This window comes from Neodiprion fabricii, chromosome 3, assembly GCF_021155785.1.
Source record: "Neodiprion fabricii isolate iyNeoFabr1 chromosome 3, iyNeoFabr1.1, whole genome shotgun sequence".
Taxonomy (NCBI): Eukaryota; Metazoa; Arthropoda; class Insecta; order Hymenoptera; family Diprionidae; genus Neodiprion; species Neodiprion fabricii.
The window spans coordinates 395,843-410,236 of record NC_060241.1 but is presented as its reverse complement, the minus strand read 5'-3'; the positions used below and the strand labels follow the sequence as shown (position 1 = coordinate 410,236).

At 39.1% G+C, this 14,394-nt stretch overlaps 4 protein-coding genes across 11 annotated transcripts; 2 read left to right on the top strand and 2 right to left on the bottom strand.

Annotated features, from left to right (window-relative positions):
* The first annotated feature begins 17 nt into the window (after positions 1–17).
* On the top strand, positions 18–1,222 carry LOC124179155 (transcription and mRNA export factor ENY2-like). Its single transcript, XM_046563313.1, has 2 exons — positions 18–388; positions 477–1,222. Exons 1-2 carry the CDS (start codon positions 339–341, stop codon positions 703–705), a joined length of 279 nt encoding a protein of 92 aa, XP_046419269.1. The 5' UTR covers positions 18–338; the 3' UTR covers positions 706–1,222.
* On the bottom strand, positions 872–6,809 carry LOC124179141 (protein FAN-like). 4 transcript variants are annotated; one of them, XM_046563284.1, is made up of 16 exons: positions 6,681–6,809; positions 5,335–5,574; positions 5,042–5,240; positions 4,760–4,945; positions 4,606–4,677; positions 4,291–4,502; positions 3,993–4,155; positions 3,751–3,905; positions 3,098–3,276; positions 2,855–2,986; positions 2,551–2,757; positions 2,196–2,466; positions 1,857–2,087; positions 1,664–1,752; positions 1,313–1,567; positions 872–1,192 (listed from the first exon to the last, which is right to left on the bottom strand). In XM_046563284.1, exons 2-16 carry the CDS (start codon positions 5,565–5,567, stop codon positions 1,101–1,103), a joined length of 2,676 nt encoding a protein of 891 aa, XP_046419240.1. In that variant the 5' UTR covers positions 5,568–5,574; positions 6,681–6,809; the 3' UTR covers positions 872–1,100. The 4 variants fall into 4 exon arrangements, with proteins under 4 accessions (XP_046419240.1, XP_046419239.1, XP_046419238.1 ...); XM_046563283.1 differs by lacking the exon at positions 6,681–6,809 and adding an exon at positions 6,044–6,163; XM_046563282.1 differs by lacking the exon at positions 6,681–6,809 and adding an exon at positions 6,022–6,139.
* An 86-nt stretch (positions 6,810–6,895) lies between these two features.
* Positions 6,896–11,957, top strand: LOC124179148 (blood vessel epicardial substance-like). Of its 4 annotated transcripts, none has more exons than XR_006869965.1 (10): positions 6,896–7,036; positions 7,119–7,554; positions 7,833–8,200; positions 8,357–8,514; positions 8,647–8,749; positions 8,998–9,138; positions 9,395–9,593; positions 10,668–10,880; positions 11,156–11,185; positions 11,345–11,957. XR_006869965.1 is itself a non-coding variant. In XM_046563300.1 (9 exons), the coding sequence occupies exons 2-9, from the start codon at positions 7,311–7,313 to the stop codon at positions 11,413–11,415; spliced, it is 1,326 nt and encodes a 441-aa protein (XP_046419256.1). In that variant the 5' UTR covers positions 6,896–7,036; positions 7,119–7,310; the 3' UTR covers positions 11,416–11,957. The 4 variants fall into 4 exon arrangements, 1 of the variants encoding a protein (XP_046419256.1); XR_006869963.1 differs by having other exon boundaries at positions 7,119–7,566; XR_006869964.1 differs by lacking the exon at positions 11,156–11,185 and having other exon boundaries at positions 7,119–7,566.
* Positions 11,958–13,140: 1,183 nt separating this feature from the next.
* On the bottom strand, positions 13,141–14,380 carry LOC124179154. Of its 2 annotated transcripts, none has more exons than XM_046563312.1 (4): positions 14,063–14,380; positions 13,797–13,966; positions 13,479–13,696; positions 13,141–13,362 (listed from the first exon to the last, which is right to left on the bottom strand). In XM_046563312.1, the coding sequence occupies exons 1-4, from the start codon at positions 14,138–14,140 to the stop codon at positions 13,337–13,339; spliced, it is 492 nt and encodes a 163-aa protein (XP_046419268.1). In that variant the 5' UTR covers positions 14,141–14,380; the 3' UTR covers positions 13,141–13,336. The 2 variants fall into 2 exon arrangements, with proteins under 2 accessions (XP_046419268.1, XP_046419267.1); XM_046563311.1 differs by having other exon boundaries at positions 13,489–13,696; positions 14,063–14,376.
* Between the last annotated feature and the right edge of the window lie 14 nt (positions 14,381–14,394).

The following is a 14,394-nucleotide window of genomic DNA, read 5'->3' as shown; positions in this document are numbered from 1 at the left end:
TTACTTATTCATTAATTATTATCTGCGATTGGTAAATTGAAATATCATGTGTGTATATTTTCCCTTGCTATTGATCGGCATTAAGTGTAAATAGAAACATTACTTTCTGACTGAAATCATAATCGCATATCTCCTACATTTCGACCAAAGACGATGAGATTCGATCACATGATTTCGACTTGCAGCGTTCACTTTGAGAGTTCGTTATTTTTCAAACGCCTTGTCAAACGGTCCGCTAACCTCAAAGTTGATCGAAGAATAGCAAAGATACAACGGTTATCAGGATCTGCCATCTGAATCCTACAGAATAATTATTATAATTACCGTTACCAATATTAATGAAGTCGGCACCTCATCAGAGATTAGTTATGGTCGGCGATCGAGACGCGTAAGTAACCTAACCTAACCTCGAAACTTCCTTGAATAAGAAACATCGAAGATGCAATGAATAGTAACGAATGAAAGTAACTTTATAGGTTGAAAGAATTGTTACGATTGCGTCTAGTCGAATGCGGATGGAGAGATCAAGTAAAGATCATCTGCAAGGACCTGATAAAGGAAAATGGACAGGACATCGCGTACGACACATTGCTTTCAACGGTCACAAGTAGAGCACGAAGTCTTGTTCCTGATTCTGTTAAGAAAGAATTGCTGCAGAAGATTAAGAACCATCTTATGGCACAGGAAGAAAGTTTGAAAAGTTAACCACTATGATTAGTGCTTTAACAAAGCCGAGATTATTGGCTAATTCTGTCAGTCACAATTGAAAATACGAGTTTTCCGCTTTATCTCCAATATTTTTACCCAATCAACATTTTAAATCCAAGTGAAATATAGGTAATAATTATAATAAATTAGTTAATCCATTGACCTTGTTTCATATTTTATTATCCTTAAGATTCACACAGCACAGCTCTTTTTTTTTTTTTTATCAAATATATAATATACTACTCTGCAGATTTAAGCCCTAAAGTATCTATTATTTACAATTTTAACATTTCGCGAATATACGTAATAATTTTTATCGCACAAAGGTATCACATTCTGCATATCATATAGTATTAAATGTATAAGCGTTTTTGTGAATATTAATACGAACGCTATTTACAATCCCAGATAATGACTCTCCTGTCTCGGCTGCCAGTGACAATTTTTTTCTTATTACTGGATACCGTTAAAGTTGTAATTGATTCTGTGAAAATACACATATTATCATGGCAAACCAGAGTTTCAGAAGAAAGAGTAACAAGTGAAAATTTACAGGACTCAAGGTAATAACAAAATCCGAATGATATTGTATGATTGTGGTTACCATTATGGCAGCTGAATTTCCCAAGAATAAATACACCCCTCAGGTCCCACATACTGAGATACCCTTCAGCATCTCCAACCAGAAGCAGTTCAGTTCCACGCCAACATAAAGACGTCGGCTCCTTTTCTAGAATTGAGGAGTATATTTCCGTGCCAGTCGTCACATCCATGATTTTCAATGCATGGTCTTTTGTGCACGAAACTAACTGTTTGGATTCTGGATCAAATACCACAGCGTTCACTCTCGCCATGCGCCCTGAGATGGGAAGCACGATGTCGTATATTTTTTATGTAATATGGCTAGCCAGTAAGAGACAAATTACGACGAATAGAGATATTTAAATTAATTCACCCTTTACGGTAAACTGCAGAGAAAACTGTTCCAAACACCACAAGAAGAGTTCACCGTCTTCAGTTCCGCAGGCTAGCAGCTTGTCATCCCTATAACGCGAAGGAAAGTACTGTAGAAAAAGCCATTGTGGAAAATTCATAGATGTCGGTGATTACCACAAGTTTTTGAAAATATTCTTGTATAATGTTTTTACCCCGATATGTTGATGCATGTAATTTTTGCATCATGATCTAATTGAGCAAGCAGGCACTCTGCAGGTTTAATTTTCTTCCCTGAGCTACAACTTCGCCACACTTTGGCCGTGCAATCCCATGAGCCGGACACCAATATGTTACGTGACGAACTCCATGCTAGGCAAGAAACAGCATCCTCGTGCCCAGGCAGAGTATCGACTATTCGGCCGAATTCGATATCGTAAAAGATTCTGTGTCAACAAATCAAAAGAAGAACAAAAAAAAAATACAGTCAAAAATGGTTGACCGGAGGTGAGAAGTATAGACTCATTTCTCTTGTGCTCAGAGCAAAGACTTACATCGTGTTATCCCAACAGCCAGCGACAAGGATGTTGGATTGTGACGGAACTTTGTAAGATATACAAGATGACAAGGGCAGTGAGGAGAGAGGGACGCTGCGTGTTAATTTACTGGTTTTCATAGAGTACAACTTGAGCATTCCGTCGTGTCCTACGGAAATAAGATCATCTCCTGTTTCACCATCCATGAGATTTACACAGCTGACAGAGTCTTTATGAGATTGGAATACGACTGATTGTTGGAGTGTGAAAATTTCAGAGATCTTGGTTTCTACGGATAAGGTATCGTATTATACTTCAATACATATACTAGTAGTCAAATGAGAAATAATACATAACGTAAATAAATTCTCACCGGTGAACCGGCTTCCGTCATGCAAGCCTACTACTTTTTCACATACAACATGAGGTACAGACAGCATTCTTTTTGGATGTGGTAAGTCAAAAACTTGTTTAGGTATCTGACCAAATTCCATTATTTGTACCTCTAAACCGTGCCTGTCATTTATATCCTGAATAGTGTCTAAATCAACAGCTCCCTCATAACACAAATGGAAGAATACTATATGAAAATGCAAAATCGAAATATAAGTTTCATCCTGATGGATATTCTGTTATTCAATAACATGTGAGACAATGGGCGACTTGCAAAATCTTACCATTATTTGCTTCCACTGCTTGCGGACCTCTTTGTTTATATCCAAATACTAAATCAATCCAAGAATGGAGATTTTGCGACACGTATGGGCTCTCTAAAGCATCTCTTAATTGACGGACGAAATCCGCTGGATCTAGACGTTGGTAGGTCAAAATGTATCATCATAGAATCATTTTTGAGATGAGAATAACACACATTCAAAACGTGAAGAAAGGAGTGAGCAACAATACTGCTAATATTTTACCTTTAGCCCATGGGGGCAGTTGAACGTCATTAACTTTAGAACCGTCATGTCGATAACCAAAATCAATTCCGTAAATGTTTGCTAAAAAATCGCCAGCAGTCTCTGTATCATAAAACTCTGGGACCAGTTCTTTAAAGTCAGACATATTCACCAATACATTTTTCCACACATCAGCTACGCTGTCAGGTTGTATTAGAATACATGGTCATTATAAAGCCTTGCAAGTTTAGTGTACGATTGTTATCGATATGATGTAGGTATACGAGTGTTTTTTACCTAGACAAAGATTACCTCAAACTGTAAGTGCTTGCATTTATCTAGTATACAATAATGCAAAGCGCAACGTCGAACATATGCCGGGAACAGTGAATAAACTTCAAAAATTGATGGATCACATTAGAAAAAATAAATAACCTATCTGTTGCATAAAAAATTTGATTATTGACTAATGAAAAGCAGCTTTTGGCATGCTGCTGCTTCTCTTTGGTTTGGTAAGAAGTATGTTTTCTTCTAAAATGGTCTATTCTTCAAGTCACTGAGGAATCAATGGTTCTCATAAGTAAATTTTGGTAAATACCAAACGCAATAAGTATAAAACTCACGAATATTCTGACTTTGTTGTATTTAATAAATTTTTAGATTATAATATATACCTGTTGAACATTCTGTCGGGATGATCGAATCTACCATTTTGAAGACAGAGCATGTACTCTGGATATTTTCTTACTAAATAGAAGAGGACAAAACCCGGAGCACTGTAGTGAGATCCGTACAAAAATTTTGGTTCTGCCATTTCCAGGTATCTTTCCTGACGAAAATGAAAATTCGTCATGCACAAGCATGTAGGGATCTTATTTTAGAATACGTCTCTCTGGAGTACGCGATATGTACTTGCCTTCAGTCTTTCTAATCGAGTTGGTTCGAGCGCTCCAATTGGCTTTGTTAAATCTCTGTAAACAGCTGGATCGTTTAGATTTAAAAAACTTGAAGTATAATCTTGAATGATCCAGGGAAATACTGGATATTGCGTCAGATCGTGAAATGTTCTGTCTGCTAAACTGTAAAAATACGCGCGATAAAGAATAATTGAATTGTATAGCAGTACTTCTTGAAGAGTAGTGTATAGCAAATCCGTAATTTTCATATCTCTTTATCCACCTTGTTTAAAATGCTAGCTATTTGTATATATGTACCTGTTTATGTATATAAGATAATCGTAGTTAGACAAGCACCCATTTTGCCACTGCATTGTCATCTGGTTCTGCTGGACTGTTTCCAGAGAGACTTCCGACTGATCTAACAATCTCCGATACAGATTATCTCTGTCTATGTGAGATCTCATGGACAAAAATAGGTGTTCTTTCTTTGCCTCTGGCCCTCTCATTCTCCATACGATTTCCAGTCCCTAAAGAACGCAATACGGTTAAGTTAATGAATTACAATCGCATGTCCAACTGGGAATATTACCTTATTTCGCCTATTGATTTGAATATAGGAAAATCACTCACCACTTGCCGCAGCAAGAACCTTCTCTTGATTATCTGGCTGATATCTTTGAGTTGAATTTTCAAAACTGGATGCTACAATTGTATAACAGTATGCTATGAGTAATATTATCACCACGGACAATTAATTTTATGATTCTGAACTTTGTATTTTCACCTGATCCATGTTGTTGTAAGGTTGAAAGTAAATTCTAGATGAGGTCAACAAAACTCTTCCCGGATTGACGACAAGCGGTGATATTTTATCAGCTTGTAATTCAAGGACGGCTTGCTCGTAGAGATCTTCAAGCCATGACGTATCGAACGATACTCTCGACTGTCTCGAATGCACAATAGCAGTGATCTGAGAGTATAAATTCGATAATCATACGAGGCTATGGATCGAAAACTGAAAAAGTCATTAGGGCAATTTCTATTTAAAAAATACAGATCTCGTTACCATGGCATTCTGTTCCGCCGTAGGCAATGTAGTGGCACGCAATAGTTGCAATATTTGCGGAAGGCAATCCTCAATCGTTGCGTAATTGAAGCGAAACAAGAAGTGATTTTCTTTGTGGATAAACTTGTATGGTGCGAGGATGTTGCCCTGTAGCATCTCAACATACTGCTTACATTTCACAAAGAGAATATTGTCGTCGCTGAAGAAAGAAACGAAACCATACTAGTTAAAGCAAGAGTAATATACGCATATGTGTTCATCGAACATACAACGGGCAATGAAAAGTTACTAACCCGTGACTCCAGTCTTTAGAGCTCCATTTCTCAATGTTAATCAGTTCTTTCAGTTGGACTTTAATAAGCGGCTTGGTCAACTCCTTATTTACGAATACAAGAGATTTAGAGCACAGTTTCAGCCTTCCATCTATCCACTCATCGTAGGTCTCGCTCGCAGGAGAATTTACAATGGATTTTGCCGCTACGCTGTAATCTTCGAAAAATATCTCTCCTGGTTCAAGGAGGAGCATTGTGAATCTGTAACGAATGGAAAGATTCTGTTATTTTTGATCTGCGAAATGGTGCAATTTTTCATTCAACTTTTTTGACACGTATCCAGTAAAATAGACGTGCTATTTTGATGGAAGAAGTGTGAAATTTTTGATGTCATGAGTCAGAAATATTATCTACCTTTCCTTGTCCATTATATTATACGTTGGATTGTCATGAAGAAAAAAAATTAGCCCGAGTTATGTCTCTTTACGTTGTTATAAATTTTCGATTCGTAGTTTGTTGTTAAGTGAAGTCGCAGCACTTAAGTTAACATTTTGCATTCGCTTTGTTCATGTGTCAAAATTTCGTAGTAAAACTACCAGATCAACAGTTGGAGATGAATCAAGTTAGTCGAGTAACTTGGAGTAACTGTTTCCCTGCTTTTAGACTATTTTCCCTCTCTCTCTGTTTCTCAGGAGTGAAATAACTGACCTCTATTGGAGTTTAGTATAACTTTATTTGCGGCTGTTACTCGGTAAATTTGCCCCGACAAGGATATTCTACTAGTTGCAAGTTGGCCCCGTCGTTAATGCAGAATGCACATTGTTCTCGCTGCGCTCGCCTTGACAGATCGGCATTCGGATTTTGAGTCGTGAACCTCCACAAAGCAGGTCTTCCAATTGGGTGTAACAATGGTTTAAGCAGCAGAGGTCCCCCCCCCCCCCCCCCCCCTTGCTGTCGAAACGTGAAAAATCATTCATAAATCGGTACAACTCCGAGATGTTACGCAACCGACGCGTACGTACTACTACACACGGATGTCGAGTTATTGAGCGATTTTGAAAGGACGTTGTGCTGTTTTTGAAACCTGGGAAGTTTCCGCAGTTTACAGACATGCGACTCGGATTGTCGGAAAATTATACAAGTGTCATGCAACATTACAAGAATTATTCTCGACTTCGTTCCTTGTGATTAATATTTCCTGCACTCTTCGCACATGCTGTTTCCGTAATTTATTGATTCTGACATCGCGCCTGCCCGCATTATATTTCAACCGTCCGTTCTTCGGAATAGCCAGCAAAAAGCAACGGCAGTAATCCGCGAATAAAGTAACGTTGACGCGGCTAAACGAAAGGAAAATAATTAACCACCTTATAATTTGTAAACGCTAATCACTGGGATGAACCACGATTTAGTATTCCATCCATCGTAAACTGCACCTCTGGTCAGGCGTGATAAGCTTTCCAAGGCCCATGATAATAGGGCTTGTAACACGTGAGGAGTGCATTAGTACATTCGTACACACCGCGATCTCTGCATAGATACATGCATACATACGTACGCGTAACGTGGTTACGGCAGGTATGCATAGGTACGTATGATCGTAAACGTTCGGGAAAGGCTGCGCAAGCAGCGTGAGTAACCAAGAAAAGCGAAGTCTGAAGCATCTTCGCGGCGGCGTCGTCCGTCTCGCAGACACGGAACTGTAACAACATATATACCGGAGGTACGGAATCAACTGGCTAAGCATACGACAATCGCAGAGAGTACAAGTGATTCACTGCCATTCACCTCCGATACTTTAATAGCTATCTGTGACGGGTGTGGAACACGCAGCCCGAAACGGAAGTACACACATAACCATATATGCTCCGGGAACCGACGCCGACGCCGAGGAGGTCGAGGTCGACGAGGAATACCGAAGATAGCAGCAGCAGGGGACTCCTGAAAACTGTCCACAGAGTTCAAAGCGGGTGGATTTCGACTGGGGTGATGCGGGGATGTGGATGAGGATCGCCTCGGGAGGTGGTCGGGACGGCTGGAGTTCTTGCAGGATCTTGTTTGTACTGTTTCTGCTGCGCCCTCCGGCTGTTGGAAAAGTTGGCGCAAATCGTACAGATGCTGTCGTTGGTGGGTCATCGGTTGTTTCCCCCGATCACGTCACGAACGGCAATCCTGGGGACGCGACGTCGCCCACGGAATCTGGAAACGACAAGTGCCACAACGCTACCAATCTTGTCACAGGTGCTGTGAATAGTGAGCAATTTTTGACTTCCAATTAGCTTGGTAAACTTACCTATCTTTTCTCATTTCTATCAAGACGATTATGACATCAATAGTAACTACCGTTCCGTGGTATTGTTGAAACGAGGATAAGAATCTAAGGGAGCAGTTTCTTTTGCTTGTTGGCTGGTGATTTTGGTTTGTTCCTGCAGTACTTGGCCAAGTTATAACGTGTATTTTTTTTTTTATCAAAATTTCGTTCACACCAAAGGTATAAACCTGTGTCAATGGCTTTTCAGGCAGTGGAGATTTGACGGGGTTAAATCATGGGACGTACCCATATCCACCTCTGACCTCGGCAACATTTTTAATCGGTGCTTTCACGTGCCAACCGTATCATGGAGTTCACATCAATCACATCTACTTCCAACTGGCCAATGCGTTCTTCCTCTTATCGCATCTTGCACCCAGCGGCATACACGGTGTCCTGTATCTGCGGTGCACCCTCCTTATTGGGTGTGCGTTCTTTGCTCTCTGGGGCTGGGCGATCGCCTGCTGGCTGGATGCGGCTCTGTGGAACGCGACATTTGTAGCCATAAATTTTCTCCACATTTGTATGCTTCTCTACAGACTGCGACCGGTCAAATTTTCACGAGAAGTTGAGGAGGTCAGCATTATAATTGTACAATTTACTTTCATCAATGTGTGCTAAAATATATTATTTAAGTTGCAATTTTCTCAGAATGAAACATTCTCACTTGCCTATAGCATTGCACATAATTAATCAATCAAAGCTTGTAATACGAATGTGATGATGTTTCAGGTCTATGTTGCGGTGTTTCAACCGCTCAGGGTGTCGCGGCATCAATTCAAAAAAGTCCTGAACTGCATGAAAGGAATCCGTCAACTGAAGTATCAAGAAGTTTATGCTCAGGAGAAAGTCACCAAGGTCGACTCGCTTTCGTTGGTACTTTCTGGGAAGTAAGTATCTAAAATCTCACCAAGTAGTATCGTGCGAATGAGTTGTGTATAAGTTTGCTTTGTATTTTCATCTCTGTATTATTCGCACACAGTATAGAGTGCAATTTTTTATATTTTGATCACTCTTTCCAGACTGGTCGTCTCACAAAACGGGAGAGCGTTGCATATAGTTTTTCCACATCAATTTCTGGACTCACCCGAATGGTTTGGAGTTTCCACTGATGAATATTTTCAGGTAAAATATGCATCTATGTGTACCACGATTTCCTAATTAAACCAACTACGTTTGGTGCTGATTGTTTTCTAAATGGTTTGGCATTGGTAGAATCTTTTCGACTGTACTGTTACGATATAAGTGAGCGGAATATATCAAGAATGGATCATTTCAAAGGTGGTACCATCAGTAGCGAATATTTTTAAACACAGTACTTGAGTAAAGTAGTTTGATTCTGTAAGGTTTATTTGACTTTGTTTTTGAAACAGGTATCGATAACGGCAATGGAAGAGTCGAGGATACTTCTTTGGCACCGGGATAAACTAAAGTTGAGCATTATCACTGATCAATTTCTTCAAGCTGTGTTTGATCATATCCTAGGAAGAGACGTTGTCAAGAAATTAATGCAGGTAACTACTATTTATACACTGAGAGAAATGATACTAGGCAGGGAAGTATAGGTTACCAAAATTTTGCTATATACCTGGTAATTGTGTGACATACTGTCACAAGCAAATTAAAAAGACTCATTCAATACGTTAGCATTTGCAATTGAGATATATTTCTATCGGCATAAGTCAAAAATTTATCTAGTAACGTCCGTTCTTGAATCGGAAAAATTGTGATTGTGCAAATATAAATGTGAGTACTCATTGCGAGTGATAGGTGAGTGAGACAATGGCAGCTAGCAGTCTTCACCAGTATCAAAATGGACAGGTAGTCAATCTAGCCGGAGTGCCCAGAGCAGGAACAGGCTCTACGACGACTGATACCAATGATCTTGACACCAAACTCCAGCTGGTAGTGAAAAACACTGGGGACGGCAGCCAAGGAATTACTGCGCTTATTAACCGGCAGCTACAAGGTATGTATTTCTCTCCTTTTATCATTATTTTTCATTATTCACCAAGTTTGTTGTTTTCACTGTTTGTCAATGACGGAAGAAGTTTCTGTGAAATGATTGTTGGAGTAATTGAAAGCACTTCAGCCAACAATGCAAATAAGCTTCAAATTATGCCTGGAATGTACTGTTAACGATATTCTTTTCAAACAAACTTTTATATCTCTTTGATGGCCAAGTATCCATACATACATAAATACGTACAGGACACATATACACATATGTTTATGTACAGATATATGCGTGTAACTAAGTACTAGATGATCGTGGTATACTTATGTGTACAAGTTGTACACAGGTTTTTGAGACAAGTTGCGTTATCTGCACAAATATACTTTAGTATTACAAGTATAAATTTAATATCAACCGTGGACGTTCCCACGTGTACTTGATATCTGCTGTTTTGTTGGATGTACAAATCAGACACGTAATGACTGTAAGTATTTATTACGTAATACGTGATAATTCAGGCCACCAATTATTTAACGAGCTTGTGGCATTTTGACTTTGTTGCAATGCATTTTCATACACTTGTACTACGATCTAGTCGTGTGCATACCTGCACCTATAATGAATCACACAGATGTATATAAATTGAACACTCTCATCACATGCTTTAAGTAGGTGTTCATTTGAAGCTTGATGTCGCATCACTCTGGGGTTTGGCCTAGAGCTGAATTATTAATAATGCGGGTTGGTTTTTACAGGTCAATATTGAATATTCACAGTTTATTAAAATTTTTTGTCCATGGTTAATATCAAGGTAATTTTTCTGCCAACTTTCCAAACGTGATTCTTAATCCAGAAGAAAAGCTACCGGCATTGAATTGTACAATGTTTGTTAAGTAGACTATTTGTTTGGGTAAAAAATTGAATTCACAAAATTTTACAGAAGGTCAAACTGGAAGAATGATAGCATATCATAGAAGTAAATGCCTTGAGAACATTACGTGTTATCCACATTTCACGCCCCATTGAATCATTTCCACCTGTTATCATTTTATAATTTGCACCTGTTTTTATTTGGTTTCGGTATAGAAGAAAGAGTGCCGCTGCTGTATACGAGCCCCGAAGTGCTGAACAACGCCCTTCATCATCCTAGGCACCTTCACGCTCCGTACGTTCTCCCGTTGTGCCCGATTCGCAATAATAATTCCCCAGCAGAATCCCCAACACACACGTGTGGCACGTAACCCTGCCTCGCCTCATCACACCTTATGGTTCTTATTTTTTACCCGGTTGTTTAATTAGGTAAGTTTGCTGTTCGTTTTATTACGTTTTTGTCATACCCGCAACGCATATTTGGTTCATTCAAGATATCGACAAAAAGAAAGGTTTGTTGTATCATATTTGCATACTTATACATAATCTGTACTGTATAAATTTTTAATCAAGGAGTGGTTGATCTGTTATTGTACCGCGGTAGGCTTGTGCATTATATCCTTACATCTGGAAGAGCGTGGACTCTACTAGGTTCTTATAGATCCTATCAATGTCATAATGATGTTTCTCTTCTCTCCCTTTAGGCTTACCACGGATCAAATACTACTACTGTGGTAAGTTTTCAAGGAGGCTACCAACTAACATATACCAAATACGCATAGATTTCGCATTAAAACATGTGCCTATACTAATTTTCTATCTGGGTATCACTCCGAGTTACGGTATAAAATTTCTGGCATAGCAAAACATAGCAATCCCATGATGGTTTACAGCGACGACGGGTGATCCAAATGCCTGGCGATTGGGGAGGATTGAAGAGACTGATCACGAAACACCCGTCTAACAAGAGATGTCCAACCCTGGCAAGCCTGGTAGAAGAAACCAACAAAAAACCCGGTTACCAGCCCCCTCATGCCCTACAATGTGTATATACTATCTCCATTCTAAAATGGAATTAGTGTAATACAAGTGAAACAAAAACGCTACAGTGTTCAGATGTGCCTGGCTGCAGATGTTACGCTGCAGGCTATGGAACCGTGCGTGTGTGCGTACATATGTGTGTTGAGTTTTCTTGTTATGTTTATATTCTGAGAACTAGTCAAAATTTTGTGATCCAACATTATTATTCAATCGGCATACAGCTGTCATTGCGTTTGTATTATTGTAAATTACATTATATGTCTGTGCGTGTGTGACTACTTGATGCTTCCAGTTATTATTTCATATGTTTTTTAGTCAATTAAAGTGTATGATATCTCCACATTGTGAAAACGGTAATATGAATGATTTAACAGAGATTACATGGTATTGCTATTTTTGGTCTATCGGAACAGACAATGTGTATAAATAAATACATCCAATTGTTATAATACTCCAAAGGAATAATACATCGTTATTCATTATAGATACCCATAATTGAATGTAATGAGTCAAAGACTGGGTCGCATCCATGCTAATGAAAATTCTACCAACCTTGACAAACCGTAATCGACACTCATGACGAGGCAAATTTTTTTTTTGGGAACCGTAATGCACCTTGGCCGATTTGCACAACATCTGTCAACGCTTTTGTAAAAATTTACTAGTCCATCTTTTATGTATGATTCTGTGAATAGATGTATATAAATATCGTATTTTCTCTTGCGATCATTCACGAGTATGATAAACGGTGACATTGGCTAGTGGCAACCCTCATTTGTACAATTTTGTTACTTCGAATTGAGAGGTGAAGATTCTATTATTTAAGGCGCATGTTTTACAGGCGAGCCTGTTCTTAGTAAAGTCGAAGTCAAAAGCTGGATGGTGCGAAAGTTGATTTATTAGTAATCAGTTCGACAGCCATGGTTTTTTGGATTAAAAAAACCTAATATTTCCACTTTAAGAAAATATACCTATATCTTATTCCACCTATAACTCCGTTCAACGAGAGAATACGCTTACTTTGCGCATCGGCGAGTGAGGTAGGGAGAGAGTGGGTAGTGCGTAGCGCGCTCCCCAGTATCGTATACGCTCCCGGTCAGTACGCGGGACCAGATTCCGGTACGGAGCGGGCGGAGACTTGAACGAAACGGACGAGTTTTCTCGCGATCCTAAGACTATCTTCTCGTTGGATGGAATAGAGTAGAACTTTTTTTTCTTCTCACATACCTGATTGTTGCAGGAAAATCGTGAGGTAATTAAAAATGAAGTAGTAGATTGTGTACCAAGAAGGCAAGTACGGCTTTTTGCGTTGAGCGCAAAGTTTACAATATGAGTTATACGCGTGACAAAAAGACTCTGCCTACATGGTGCTCACAATACTTGATGTAACAAAAGTGTGGTTTACAATTTTTTTTATAGCAGAGTACAAAAAAGTACTTTTCAGTACAAGGATGTAACAGTGCACTTTTCTGTATTCTAATGCTCTTTTTGTACTACCGCAGAAACGATTACGTACGGAATGTAGGCGAAAAAAAAACGCGTAAACCATACTGCGTTACATTAAAAATATTAACGAATTTCATAGCTTCCGTTTAACATATTCATATCATATTTTATACCGAATTTTCATGGTTTCTGTAATCCAAGCTGACCTGTGAAAATCAGTTTTTATTGTAGAAACACAGATTTGTTACAGCATTCTCTATTAAAATTGAATTATACACTGTGGTGATGTGACTGCGATTGTGTTCTGCTGTCTTCTTTCATCTATAATCAGCAAATAAAATATCCTATGCGTATGCAGATTTGACACGTGTCAAGGCCATGTAATTCTTTGCCGCTTTTTACAACCTAACGGTTCTGGTGAAATCTGAAATTACAATTACATTTAATGAATAAACTTTCTCAAAATTACTATTAACTAGTCGTCCATAATATTACCGTTGAAGTTTAATGCGATACTCATACAGGTCAATGCAATTTTACCTTTCCTTACCTCTTTACGTTTTTGTTTGGTATTTTGGCCAAGTGCCTTTGGAGTTATCGGTGATTTAGACAGACGGATTTTCTTCGTTTTACTACCTATAATCTCGAGTGGTGGTTTCAGTCTGCTATTAACGTTCCCAGCGTGCATCGAATTACAATCATTATTTCTAAGTGTTGATCCAACATTGGACGGACCATCAGACGTTGAGGTAATTTTTCTGAAACAAGATAATATCACAAGCTTGTGGATATCAATTGATTTGGTAAAATTTCGATCAAAATTGGTGTCCACCGATTGGGATATAAAAAAACACATACACCGCACTCGCTCCTCGCTTATCCATTCTTTTCTGCAAGCTCATTAATTTTCTGCCCATATGCGTGCTGTTGTCAAATGTTCTTTGCGGTAGCGGCAGAGCGACTCGTTTGAATAATTCAACGAGTTCATTCCTCGTTGCTGATTTTAACTGAGGTTCTTCGACGCATCTCTGTGGGTTAAAGGAACGGTAAAGTACACAAGATGAGTATTTGTTACCGAAAAAAAACTTTGAGAATTGAAGACTAGTGAAATAATCGCAACTTACTTCCTTCAGCACTTGAATTAGAGCGTCCTCCGTCAACAACTCCGGGTGGAGCAGTTGATAGTTCTCCAAAGTTGTCATGATGCGCGTTTACGTACGCCGGGTTCGTATGCGTAGAGTATCACGGTATGTTATCAATGTTGGCATTCTTCCAATTTGCAGCGTACCGCGCACGCAGCTTTCCACTCGGTTAAATAATAACTAATCATAACTACGGCGGTCAACGTCTATGGTTGTGACAATGAGTTGTTACCAATGCAATATTGTGTGGTTGCACGACTACGGTGTGTTCACGGCACGGTCTTACATAGGCCTTGCACGACTGAAATTTCAGT

Excerpts from the sequence above, each read along its gene's own strand:
- LOC124179155 (XM_046563313.1), top strand. The coding sequence starts at position 339 with ATGAAGTCGGCACCTCATCAGAGATTAGTTATGGTCGGCGATCGAGAC. Across the intron at positions 389-476 it reads ATGGTCGGCGATCGAGACGC|GTTGAAAGAATTGTTACGAT; the intron begins GTAAGTAACCTA and ends GTAACTTTATAG.
- LOC124179141 (XM_046563281.1), bottom strand. Across the intron at positions 4,156-4,290 it reads TATCTTATATACATAAACAG|TTTAGCAGACAGAACATTTC; the intron begins GTACATATATAC and ends GTATTTTTACAG. Across the intron at positions 1,568-1,663 it reads TCTGCAGTTTACCGTAAAGG|GGCGCATGGCGAGAGTGAAC; the intron begins GTGAATTAATTT and ends TTCCCATCTCAG.
- LOC124179148 (XM_046563300.1), top strand. The coding sequence starts at position 7,311 with ATGTGGATGAGGATCGCCTCGGGAGGTGGTCGGGACGGCTGGAGTTCT. Across the intron at positions 8,750-8,997 it reads CCACTGATGAATATTTTCAG|GTATCGATAACGGCAATGGA; the intron begins GTAAAATATGCA and ends TTTTTGAAACAG. Across the intron at positions 11,186-11,344 it reads GATCAAATACTACTACTGTG|CGACGACGGGTGATCCAAAT; the intron begins GTAAGTTTTCAA and ends GATGGTTTACAG.
- LOC124179154 (XM_046563311.1), bottom strand. The coding sequence starts at position 14,140 with ATGACAACTTTGGAGAACTATCAACTGCTCCACCCGGAGTTGTTGACG. Across the intron at positions 13,967-14,062 it reads TAATTCAAGTGCTGAAGGAA|AGATGCGTCGAAGAACCTCA; the intron begins GTAAGTTGCGAT and ends TTTAACCCACAG. Across the intron at positions 13,363-13,488 it reads CCAAACAAAAACGTAAAGAG|ATTTCACCAGAACCGTTAGG; the intron begins GTAAGGAAAGGT and ends TTGTAATTTCAG.